The sequence below is a fragment of the Chelmon rostratus genome, chromosome 18 (assembly GCF_017976325.1).
Source record: "Chelmon rostratus isolate fCheRos1 chromosome 18, fCheRos1.pri, whole genome shotgun sequence".
NCBI lineage: Eukaryota > Metazoa > Chordata > Actinopteri > Chaetodontiformes > Chaetodontidae > Chelmon > Chelmon rostratus.
In genome coordinates this window covers 15,505,859-15,519,316 of record NC_055675.1, presented here as the reverse complement: position 1 = coordinate 15,519,316, position 13,458 = coordinate 15,505,859, and the positions used below count along the sequence as shown (strand labels likewise).

The following is a 13,458-nucleotide window of genomic DNA, read 5'->3' as shown; positions in this document are numbered from 1 at the left end:
AAGAACACTAAGAACATTTCTTCAACTTCTTATTTGACCCAGCTCCTGTCAAATATTATTATTCTGACATCTGAATGCACCATTATCCTATCATGAGGCAGAGGAGCGCAAACCGTCAAAAGCAATGTTTTCTTTGAGCAAAATGATATCGTAAATATGAAGCTTTCCACTTCCTGTTTTATGATAACAGTTTCGCTGCATATGAAGCAGTTTTTGTCAGGGTTAATAAACATGCAGCTTACAGCCCAGGCCCTCCAGGGGACCCTAGCGGAAAGCTGGTGATGGCTCCAGTCCCAGTGTCACAGAGGTTAGATTGGTCATGACGAGGCCACGGAGAGCACTGCAGCCAGCTGTAATAGCCACATCTATCATCAGTGATATGAAGGCTATCAAAATGCGGAGGATTCATTCTGCCCGTCCACATCTGGACCCAGCTCCTGCTGATGAGTATGGGGCAGTTATGGATCTACGGGGATGCCATGATTGCCGTGGCTGTAACAAAGCTGCAGTGATGCTGTGAAATATAGCCCCGCTGTGGCTCCCTAAGTGTATAAGTACTTAGTCTGATGCCCTTGAGATGGACACACAGAGCAAGGACGTGGATCTGTTGTATGTTCATTCATGCATTAATAGAGTGTGTGAAATATACGACTTCAAAACACATCCCAAATCACTTTAATTCAGCAATAAGTGGTTTAGCATTTTAATGCATAAAAAATAATGATTAACAACATCCACTTTTAGAGTTATTACTGCCCGCTAACTCATTTCAGTCGCTAATCCCGATGTTCATTGCTCAATATTACAGAAATAAAGCTGATCATAGCCTCTAAAATGTTTCTTCTGTGATAGAAGAGGTCTTGAGATAGTTAATGGCTTCATTCATTCAAAGCGAGCGCTGTTTTCATGCCAGCAGTCGGCTCGGAAGAATAGGAATATTTCATCAAGAGGAGTTCTTCTTGCTTCCATGTCCCAAACACCATAAGAGCAGTGGAGGGATGTGAGTAAACGAACTGTGTTTACAGCCCTTTTTAGTGTCCCTGAGCCCATGTGGTAACAACCTTTATACAATCATGTGTTCACAAAGTGGTGAACCTTGCTCCATCCTTGCTTGTGAATGACTGAGCCTTTCCAGGATGCTCCTTTCACACCCAATCATGATACTATCACCTGTTACCAATCAACCTGTTTACCTGTGGAATGATCCACACAGGTGTTTTTGGATATATGAGGTGCCGATAAAATATGATTAAAATTTTGAGTAACCAGCAGTATAGACAAGTACAAGACAAGTAATTAGTCAACATAAAAGACATTTTTCATGCAAAAATACTGATCGTTTCATGGTTCCAACTTCTGAAATGTGAGTATTTCGTACCACTGGTCGGACAAAACCGTAAATCTTTGGGTAATTGTGATGGCATTGAGTTTTTAAGTCAAACAATCAATCAATTAATCAAGAAAAATAATGAGCCAATTAATCCATGATGAAAATAACCATTAGTTGCAGCCCTCAACCAACTACAACAGTAGAATCCTGTTTACACATTGACACATGGACACTTTTACTTTTAACAATTTAAGCACATTTTCCTGATTATACTTGATGAAGTAAGATTTTAAATGCAGAGTATTTTTGCCGTGTGGTATTAGCACTCTTACTTAGCAAAGGTTCTGCATACTTCTTCCACCACTGATGAAGACCTCAGCCTTCATGTCACTCTCGAGCCTATAACTTTCGCCCTGCTCAACACTGTTTAGCAGCTCATTCCCCATGGGGCTGTTACGGCAATAAACCAGAGCAAACCGCATCATAAGTCTTAACCTCTTAGCGCGTGTCGGTTTTCACGCGTCCTGTTCCCAAAACGGAAATGCGTCATCTAAAGCTATCAACTTAAACTGTGATCACATTAATACTTGAGGCCAGACAGCACGGGAGTGATGGATGTCCTCTGGTGCTGAACATCTGTCAGGTAGTTGTGTATGCACAGTGTGTCAAGCACAGCGCTTTTCCATTCGCCCGGGCCCATATCCTCCTCTCTAAGGACCCATCCTATTAGCATTTATCCAAGGCCTGCTTTGTTAGGCCATCATTAATCATTTGAAATATGAGCGGAGCCAGAATCAGGGGACTTGGATACTTGATAGATGTCTCATCTTCAAATGAAGCAAGCATATGTTTTTCTCATGCACGTGCACATGCATATACACAACCGCACGTGCAGAGCAGTGCATATCTCCTGCATATGCACAGGATGAATAGATGCATGTGTGTGCGTCACAAAGAGAGGAACATGTGCTCATAAGCAGACCACAAGGTACACTCACTAAAATATACAAGACTATTTATGATCAAAGGAGCAAACACTGGTATGCTGTTCAAAAATCAGCAGCACTTTGTGTAATTTTCCATTTTTGTATTAATGTCCCCTTTGTCAGTCTAGATACACAGAGACATGGAGATGAAAGGATGATGGATGGCAATAGATAAATGATAGATGAGACAGAGAGGGAATCAACTAAAGAGGCTGGCAGGCAAAGCTGCATGAGAGCAACAGACGAAGCGATGCTACCTGGGGCCATGTTGAGCTCATTTTCCCTGTAGTTTTAGCACAAAATGTTCCCACATGTTCGCAAAACGGCTTCTACTATGTCAGCATGATAAAAAATGTTACATTTAACCGATGTTCCATCTCTCTTAAGTCACTCTGGATAAGCAGCCTGAAATAGAAATTTGCAACCCGGCGTCATTTTGTATGCGCTCCATAATCACATAAATGCACTAACAAGCTTTTAAAGCAGTTTATAAATGAAACATGAATGCTCGCAGTAAGTATTAATCTTCCTTGGCCTGGTTGGGGCAGAGTGCGCTCGCTGCGCCTCGATCGGTCGTGTGTTGTGTCACACACGCTGTGGATGGGAGAGGAACACGACCCCACTCGGGTACTCTGCGCCGATTACTCCTCCTTTGATCACGGCAGCACCCACTGCGCCTTAATGCCTCGGCGCTAATTCTGCCGCCTTCCCACTGTCTGTGGATTTGGTTTCTTTTACTCATCATGACATTAAAATGCATAAAAACACACTGATAGAGCGACTCTATCTCAGATACACACATATAATCCCGAACACACATGCACCAGTGTGACGTACACCCCACTGGGCTTCTCTTCTTTTTTCCGTTTATACGCGCCATTTATGGCATATGAAAGCGTGTGCAAACAGCAGCTAATTCGTCAAAATCTACAGCAGCTCTGCTCCACAAAGCCAAGTCTTTGTTGCCAGCTCCCTGTGCATTATAATTCACACACTGTAGAGAGGAGTGAGAATTTTGGAATCACTCTGTGAATATAGGGGATTAGTGGGATTTGAAGAAGGACTTACAAAAAACTCCCTCTAAGCAGCCAACAATAACATGACAGGTTATATGATCACATGCAAGCCAGAGTGTGTTGCATACACCCACCAACGCTTATATATACCTACTAAACAAAACTTTACTTGGCATATTGGGGGGGGGGTTTTCACATCTGGCTAATATCCATAGTTTCATGTTGTGCTTTTGTCCTCGCAGGCTCTCCGTACAGAGACAAGATCACGATAGCTATTCTGCAGCTGCAGGAGGAAGGCAAGCTGCACATGATGAAGGAGAAGTGGTGGAGGGGGAACGGCTGTCCCGAGGAGGAGAGCAAGGAGGCCAGCGCTCTGGGGGTGCAGAACATCGGTGGGATCTTTATCGTGCTGGCTGCAGGACTGGTGCTGTCAGTGTTTGTGGCTGTTGGGGAGGTCCTTTATAAGTCCAAACAGAACGCCCAGCTGGAAAAGGTACTGGAGTCTTTCCTCATGCTTAAAACAGAAAGCAAACATACTGTATTGTAGTGTGTTTTTGGTTTGCATGTTTGTTCCTTTTTGCAGGTTCAGGAATGAGTTGGGGATTTACATTTTTCAAGCCAATCTAGGGATGCACCTGACCTGTGCAGTTCGGTTAAAATGAACCCTGGTGCCCAGTTAGTGCAGCTCATTATGCTGGTGTGACAGTTGAACCCTACATCCAAACAACCAGACCAAGCCTCGTATGAGGAGGTGGTCTCAGTCCTGTCCCAAACAAACTCTGGAGAGGTTTGTTTGTGGTGGGAACGTGTTTTGACCTCAATCAGATCCAACTACTAAGCAAACTCTACAAGTTTGAGAGAAAGACATAACCAGGTGTGCTTTGCATAGAGGGAAGCAGATGAGCAAACTTAACAGATTCTAGGAGAAAGCCAGAGAAAGAATCAAGATCGGACCAGGACCTGTGCAATGAAGCGTGTTGTATTTGCCCAGTGGACCTCCTTCAGGACCTTTTGCTGCCTCCGTTCACATTCTTGCTCACGCAAATAGTGCTGCATTTTGGCTCGTTTGCATTTTTTGCTGTGAAAAGAAACCAAACCAAGGGGAGAGATCATAAAGCTCACCAACTCATCAACTGATTTGGTGTGAAAACGCCCTTGAAACAATACCCACATGCCCACATGTATGTGTGTTACTGATAGCTCCTGCCCTCGAGGGCTGAGCAGAGTTCCCTTGAGCTGAAGCTAATGTGGCCTTTCAGCTGTCTGAGTTACCCAAAACAAGTGTATTTAAGTTAGTTAGTACAACGTTCCGTAACTTTGGCTGATAGTGTATCTACTTGCTTTCTCTAACTCCTCAGATTAACCTCTGATTTAGATGATGCAGGAGCAGGAGGATCTGTAAATCTGAAAACACATCAGGATGGGATCTCTTCACAGCCAGTGTGGATGAGAAGCGTGATTACAGGCAACCAAAATCTCTCGCAGTGTTCGTATAGAACTGTGAGTTTCCTTTTAAGACAGACTGGAAAAAGATGCAAACTTATCCTTTAATCTCGAGATGCATACAGTGCGGCATATTTGCAGCTTTTTTCTGCCCCCTCCGGTTATGTTTCTTTCTAGCAAGAGACTGAATATATTTCAAACTGTTCTATCTGTGCTCTATTTTAGTCCTGAGCGCACATGATTCATCACACAGTGTGGAGTATGTATTTTGGTGCACTTTAACTTGTGCAATGGTGTTTCCAGATAATTGTGAAAGTCCGTCTGGTGGCGTGTTTTAATTATTTACCTCTACAGAACTAGCGCAGCGCAGCGGCGTGTTTCTTTATTGCAAAGGTAATTAGTTATAGGCTTTTCTTTACAGTCTGCATGTGTTTCAGAGCTCATCTTAGCTGTCATTAATCAAGAGCCGCAAGACTGGGTCACAATATTCAGATAATTTGCAAATGCCACACTCTCTAGGCTGCCAAGGTGCTAGTAATTTACATGCCTCTCCTTCTCTATTTTCTCTCCCAGCCAGCATCCTCCACCCTGACATCACCAGTTTTTTTGCCCCCCCCATCCTCTGTCTTTTCTCCATCACTCTAGTTCATATCCCTCCTTGTTGCTCTCCACCTTTTTCTCTCACCTTTTCCTGCCCCTCTCTATGTCTGCCGTCACTCCTCTCCTTGCGAGCGTACAGAGTAACTCATTCACACACCAGACACACACATATGTAAATATGGAGGAAAAAACAAAGATATCTGATGCATAAGCCACCTACAGATATCCATCTCACACTCCTACGCTCATACACAAACGGAAGAATAATAGCCTCGTACTTTACTGCTCTCTCTCCTCTTTTATATCTTCTCTACTCCTACACCCTCTAAGATTTTGAATTAGATTTTGCATAATCACAAAGTGAATGTATGGGAATTTCTCTTGGCAACGCCGCTGCACAAGCATATTGATATTTTATAGGATTTCACACCATGCACGTAATGCCGGGACAAGAGAGGCCCATTTTACAGCGGTTACATAACAAGTGTCACTGTGCAAGGGGGTGATTGATTGGTTTTGAAAGAAAGTACCAATATTTTTGGATTTAATCTGCCGAAGTGGATATTTTGTCCTTTGTTCGGTACCTTTACATCTTCTGCTTGCAAGCCAACATTACAAATGTTTCTCTCAGTTCTTGGCAGGCCGCAGACGGCTCTGAAACAGCGTCCAGGTCTTTGTGTGACAGTGCAGCTGAAAGGAGGAAAATCTGGGACGCATCAGACCTTTAAATGACGGCCTGGTTTTCCAAAAAATGTTGTTTAGGGATCAAATAAAGAGATTTGGTCTTTCCAGTGTCTATATACTACCTTATTTTCAGCTTGTTGGTGATACTGCTCAGTAGCTGTATCAGACTACCCCTCATATTTTCTAGTAAAGGCAACATTAAAGGGGCACTTCACAGATTTTATACATCCAGATCAGTGAGCTCGAGGAGTGCTACATAGCCTGTAAATCTAACAATACCATTTTAGACTGGATTTTTTCATTAAAAAAAAAAAATGTTATTTTACAGATTGATCCCTACCAGGGAATAAAAGCTCCATCTTTACCATCCCACCACCCGGTTGATGATCTGTATCCTCCAAATCTCTCTTCATCAAAGTGCAATGCTAAATTGCTTAATTGCTAAGTGACAATTAGCGTTGAGTGTAAACACTGGGCACATTCACTCAACTGACAGTTAACACTTATCTTGTTGAGTAACAGCACAAAGACAGAAAAATACAGCTGGACAAGTCGATTTACAATAGATATTGTAAGAGAGACATTGTTTTCTTTTCTTGGCCAACATGGCACAGCAGGTGTCTTCCTTTCTTTCCCTGTTAAAGCTCCTTATCTGAACTGTAGGTCTAAAGATTGATGCTGTTATACGCTGTACAGACTGTAAAACCTTTGTCATTTGCTATTTGGGCTATATGTATGTAATGCAAGTGTTCTTCCTCTGGAGCTGTTTTCATGGCTTCTTTCTCATGTTCAACATATGGGTGTACTGGGCTGTGAACGAACAACCATTAAAACAATAGAATTAGCACAGTAAATCATTAACACTGTGCTACCAACGAATGCATACTGTATGTAGGCAAACACATTTCCATTTGTGTGGGCGAGAATCTCTGTCTTACATATCAAAACATGCTGCCAGTGATCCTCATGTGAGCCAATATTCAGTATATGCAAAGATCTGGTCCAGACTTTTTAAGATGTCTATAAAATACTCTGCTTTGAATAATAACTTGTGTCTGATGCCCTGAAGAAACTTAAATTATCTTGTTAAAATCTTTAAAATCACATCTCCCTCATTGAAAATTCCAGAATCTATGAATACGTAATTATTTTTCGTTTCCAAAGTTTAACTGTTGGACAGAAGATGTCCTGCTTCACTGAAAAGTCAGTTCTCGTGTTTGCACATCGTACTTGTGTGAAGCTGAATATTGGACCAGGCTTCCAAACTAGTAAAAGATCACGCTCGTCAAGACAAACTTTCCACTTTGAGCAGATGAAAGTGTCAAACTCTGCACGTACATCATTCTGCACAGTGAAGCTCAAACATTCAACTGTGGGGACAAGACCTTAAAAAAGCCCATATTTGCTACTGGGGTTAGTTATATTTTAAGGAGTAGAGATGCATAGTTTTGAGTAGTGTGACAAACAACATGGCACCAGCTATAACTTCTCCCTCTTTCCTGTTGCCCTCCGCAGCGATCATTCTGCAGCGCCATGATGGATGAGCTGCGAGTGTCTCTGAAGTGCCAACGCCGTCTCAAACAGAAGCCTCAGCCGCCCGTCATCGTTAAGACAGAGGAGGTCATTAACATGCACACGTTCAACGACAGGAGACTCCCAGGAAAGGAAACCATGGCGTGAACGCTGAGCATACCCCCGAACACGCCCCTCAATTAAAAACCACGGAGGGGTGACGGAGGGGTCACGTTAATGCTGACTTAACCGCAGACTGAGGTTAGCAGTCGAAACAGGATTCTTTTGAACCCACTTGCTTACGTAGACAGATGTTTCCTGTGGAAATATAGATGCCTGAGCAGTGTCACCTCACTGTGACGTTCACTTTTTGAAGGGAGCTGGGAAGGAAGGACTCGAGTAGTGTCAAGTATGTAAATTGAAAAAGGATCCGAGCAGGTTTGGGACAAAACTTAAGTCCGGTCCACACTAGAGGTGGACTTACACACACGCCTACATGTGACACATATAGACACACGCACACACACACACACATACTGACATCTGACACCTGTGCAGAAAGGAAAACTCTATTGTGACAGTAACACCAGATGTAGTTTTTTCTGTTGATGTCAATGCCCTTTTGTCTTACCTCCCATGTGTGTGTGACCCCATCTGCCCCTCCCTCCAGTGGCTCGAGTTTCTTTCGAATGATTTGAACAAACGCTAAATCTCACACCAACAAAGGGAACGGTCGTCAGTGCCAAATGGTGTAGTATGACCCGATGTATAAAAGTGATATTTAGTTTGGGCTCATCTATGCTGACCTTGTCAAATACTCATCGTTTTCTTCTGTAACGCCTTTCTTGTGCCAAAGTTCTGCCACTGTAAAGAACTTTCTACCATGCCTATTACGTTCAAAGCCTCTACACGCAATGTATACTGTCAAAGTCCTTCTTCATGTCCGTCCTTACATGCAGTTGCAGTTTTCACTCTGTATCAGTTGTTGTTTAAAAAAAAATGCAGGATTTCTACAAAAATGTTTGTTTTTGTACAAGAACAAGAGGTTTTGTAGTACTTTGTATCATGGTAGCCCCTCCTGTGGACAAAATATGTAGCAGATACCAACTCAGCCCTCAAACTCTATCAGCTGTTGGCTACGGGGCTTCAAACTCTGCTGTGTAGGGTTCATTCCTCTCATCAATCAGAGATTCAGTCTTGTGTCTGTCAGTATCGCGGGGCCAGCTGTGCTGCACATGCCGTCCGGGGACAATGTGGCGGCTTTTTCGGTGGATAAGAACAATGAAAGCTAAGCGGCGCTCCGAGTAGGAAAGGTGGTGACTCATCCTAGAAATTGGAGCAGTGCTTCTGTCAGCAAAGTCCTACAAGTGTGGTTGACTATTAGTAGCTACGATGAGTCACCATGTAGACATAGTAAAACATGCAAATTGCTTGTTGATTGTGTTAAACACAAGTGTAGTTACCAGACCAGTGTGCTAGTCTAAACTAGTTGATTCAATTGGTGAAAAAAATAATCCAGAAGCGCTGATAGATTGTGTAAGACTCAAAAAAAAATCAATAATAGAGAAAAAGTGGAGCTCTTTGCATTGAGGACATGCAGCGAAAATTCCTAATTGGCTATGAAGAAATCGCAACACAAGGTCCATTTAGTAGCTGTAGATTTCGATCAGATCACCTGAGCTTCATCAACACTGTCAGTTGTGAACTTTTAAGTGAAGTGCTCATTAGAAAGAAGGAAAAAGGAAAAATCTAGTTCTCCAGTGGGTAGCTCTATCTGTCGAGGAAGGTCATGTGATATGATCGAAAGCTCCAGAACAGCTACAAAGTGCTACTAAGCCTCCACGGTCAGGGATGAATTTTTGAGCCTCAGCGATGGGCGGCTTGTGAATGTATGTAACAGTGCAGCTGATGCGCGTGGAGGCACTTCCTGTGTGTCTCCCATTGGCTCGTGCTCCGGCCGTCCCTCCGCTCAAGTGGACGGAGCGGACCGCTCGTCCACGCATCGTCTCCAGATGTGTTTTGCGACGCAGTCACATGTGGCCTCGCGACACCTCCTATCTGTTGACTCTGTTCCATGTTGTGAAATGACAAGCATACTTGGTAGGTTACTTCTTCGCTGCCCCTGTCTTCCCACGCTACCCAGTCGACCATTTGACCGGTTATTCCAGGGATTTCAGAGACAAAACAGGCACCCGCACACGGGCCCACGCTAGTGATGACATCTCCGCTGTACACGAGTGGATGTAATTAATGACTTATTTAAAACCGCCACATATACGCATTATGAGAATTGACAGGGAGGAGATAATCCTGAAACTCATTGGCGCTCTACCAGCGTTGCTTGTCATTTTCCACTCAGCCCAAATCTAGCGGCTCGAGCTGCAGTGATTGAAAACCTGGAAACATTCATTAGAAGCGACTCCAAAGGCTTGGCTGTCCTGTTGAAAAACAAATATGAGCTCATGGAATTTGACTTTGATGCAAGGTTTTACAAATAATGTCATTAAAAATGTCATAATTGTAGTCCTGCCTCGTGTTATTCACGCGACTCCTTCAGATTCTTTGGGTAACAATTGAGCAGAAGACAAGGTATGTTTTGGTAACTGGTTTTAGAGTGCATCAACTGATGCTATCAAGCATAATGATGAGCATTATGTATTGCAATATTCTGAAATGTCAGGCTCTTCTAATTGATTAAGTGCCCAAAGACGTGATTTGTATTATCCAAAGGAATGCATTAGGTAATTGCTAAATTGTTAATCAAATCAAGATTGTAAGCATGTTGAGCAGCCATTTTTCCGCCCGGCTCCCCGGGCCGTCTATCCGCCTGGCTGCGTGCCAGGCTGTGTATCACTTTCTCTGGCCACAGACTTTCTAAAATTGCCCCTCTGAGATCACAGGGATCCAGATGACTGTTGGTATACAGACTTCACAACGATACACAGGAGACGGCGCAGGCTGTCAGAGAGGGTCGGAGAACGTTCCACGCCTCCTGACTCTCTGATTTTTCAGTGTTTATTGTTATTTCCCTCCCACAGGCTGCGGTCAGACAGCTCTGGGTTTCTGACAAGGTTTTCTGGGAGTAATGATGAAAACTGTTTCTGCAGCCCTGCCGCCACAACATAAATGGCCACCCTGTCTGCCCTCCAGATTGACAGGGAAGGTCACAGTATGCGTCAGTGCGTTCACCGGGGACCGTTTAGTCTGTCACACTTATTTCCATCATATTAAGTCCTCTTCCTCCTTTTCCTAAGTGGTCATTGGAAAGGTATCCTTGGATAACATCTTGTTCATTAGGCAATTAATGGCCAAGATTGCGTTGTGGACACAAAATTGCTTTCTGAATGTGACTTTGGTTTGTCATACAGATATTATAAGCTAATAGCACCTGCCAGGGAAGGTTTTGGGAAGGAGGAAATGTATTCCTCTGCTCGTTTCCCAGTGGCTTTAATAATTCAGGAACCCATGTACTGTAGTAGCTGTAGCAGTACAGGTGTTTGTAAATTCATTACATACAGTACGAGTGGGTTATTAAACAACATGAAGTATAACATGATATGTTATAAATGTGTCTACCATCAGAGGTTTTGCCATACAGTTTAATACTGTGGTCTTTATTCCCTTAATATCTCCTGATGTATTGGACTGCTGTGGGCAAAAGCGCAAATCAATGAGCAGGACTGGCTTATGGCAAAATAGGATTTTTATATACTTTTTGCACCAATTAGCTAGAAGTACCTTGATCAGAGTGTTTGATGAACCATAAAACGGACAAACCAGCTGGCAAACAGTTTGGATTGATTCCCACGAAATTTTGTATCCACATTCATGGTCCCCGCAGGATGCATCACATCGTGATGTCCTGACTTCCATTAGCACCACCATGAGGTTGACATTTGGTGGTTTTGGGTGAAATATGTTGCCATGAAACTTATTACAGCCATTCATGCCCCCCTCGGGATGAATTGTAATCATTTTGATCCCCTGACTTTTTTACTTAACGCCACCATTAACTTAAGTTGACGACCGAATACCCGGAAAAAAGTCATTGCATTCCCATCAGCCAAAGCTTTAGCATTCGGTGCTAATCAGCGAATGTTAGCATGCCACACTAAGATGGTTAACAAGGTCAACATTATACCTGCTAAACATCAATGTGTTAGCGTTGTTATTGTGAGCATGTTAGCATACTGATGTTAGCAATTGGCTCAAAACACTGCTGTGCCAGTGTACAGTCTTACAGAGCCACTACAAGTACATTTACACAAAGAGCGGACTGCATCCATATTGCTCACCCCCTCACCATGACTATACTCACACCAGGAACAACTGCAGACTGCAGGTAAGTATGAAGATCCAAATCACTACAGCGCATACATTAACTAATGTTTAGAAATATCGAAAAATGTACAGTTGATTTCTTTTTAACGCTGGAAACACGTGAGCAAATTGCGTGAAAGCTGGCGAAAACTGCTAAATGAGTTCATTCGCATATTGTAAAACTATATGAACAACATGAAATATACATGAGCGTGTAATCGGGCGCTAAGCAGAGTGTTTCAGGTAAAAGCGAACCGGAAAAGCACCGGTCACTTCGAACAAAAATGCAAAAAAAATCAATAATTTGGCATTTTATTCACCCTCAAATTCACCCTTAAAGCAGATCACTGATTCCTGGCACGGCCTGTGTGAGTAATTTAATGATTTGTTGCCATGTGGCTGGCTCATATCAACAAAGCTCGGAGCAGGTTTTTGGTGCAATATTCTGCCTGCGGTAGACGACTCCCCCTCTGCAGCCATCGCGGGTCTAGAAATGAGCTTTGACTCCTTTCTGTGGAGTTCAGCAAGTATAATATGAAATCCTGGGGAAATGCAATAAAAGGGGAATTGCAGTAACTGGCTGAGCCGGACTGCGTTGCTGCTTGAAAAGTGATGATTTGGTACGCGTTAGGACCCTGCCCGGCAGTGGCATGTGTCTGCCCAGAGATAGCACAAGGGGGCGTGTTGGGAGAACCACTGGCCCCATGTGAAGAAGTCTAATGGTCTTACTGGAGCTGCGTGCCGCCTCTGTGTGCGAGCGTGTGCGTTTGTATGCACGGCCTCCACCATTTGCCACCTGTATGTGAGTTTCTGCAGACATACACGCGTGCCCAGGGGGGCCAAACCCCCGTTTCGGCTGCAAATGAATTTCAATTTGAAGAAATGATCTTTTGTGTCATGTAGCAATTTGTTTGGATGTGGTTTTCTATCTGAGTGTTTTTTTTTTTTCCCAGTGGCAGATGTGTTGTGGTGGGTGGCAGCTGCAGAATGGAGGAGCACAGCTTGCTAAGTGATTCACCCTGCTCCTGGCGTCTCCGTTACCCCATGAGTCTTTCCACTGACAATGTTTTCATTTCTATTTGCTTTATGTGTAACTAGGATGGTGGGCTCGATGCTTTGACAGCTCTGTCAGAAAAATGACAGTGCCGGTCGTCTCTTGGAGCAGGGGTGAGAGAGACTAATAGGGCGTTTGGAGGCTATTTCATTTTCACGGCCTTTTCTACACGTGTCCTGAGAAAAGCAAGGGTATGGCACCACATGGCATTATGAGATAGGCATCTCGCTGGTGTGATAAAATCCGGAGTCTGATACTGCAAATGAGCTCACTATCTGATGAAATCTGCTTTTTTTTTTTATGCACACATCGGAAATAACAGCACTGAGCGTTGAACCAGTCACATCTCCTGACAGGGGAATCGTTGTTTTCTTCGCTGTTGTCAAATAGCACTCTTGTTCCTCAACAAAAAAATTGCTCTCTCTCAAAAAAAAAAGTCCTCTTTCTACGCCCCTCCCTCCGCCTTTGAGTCATTCATACTGTTGATTCCACCTCTGGAGGAATACATCAGCC

At 43.5% G+C, this 13,458-nt stretch overlaps 1 protein-coding gene across 1 annotated transcript in view; it reads left to right on the top strand.

The window, feature by feature from the left end:
* LOC121622484 (glutamate receptor ionotropic, kainate 2-like) overlaps positions 1-7,739 on the top strand; it is a 56,984-nt gene extending 49,245 nt beyond the window's left edge. The window contains exons 15-16 of the mRNA XM_041959461.1: positions 3,575-3,825; positions 7,575-7,739. Of these exons, the coding sequence (XP_041815395.1) occupies positions 3,575-3,825; positions 7,575-7,739 (416 nt within the window). The remainder of the gene's footprint in view (positions 1-3,574; positions 3,826-7,574) is intronic.
* The last annotated feature ends 5,719 nt before the right edge of the window (positions 7,740-13,458 follow it).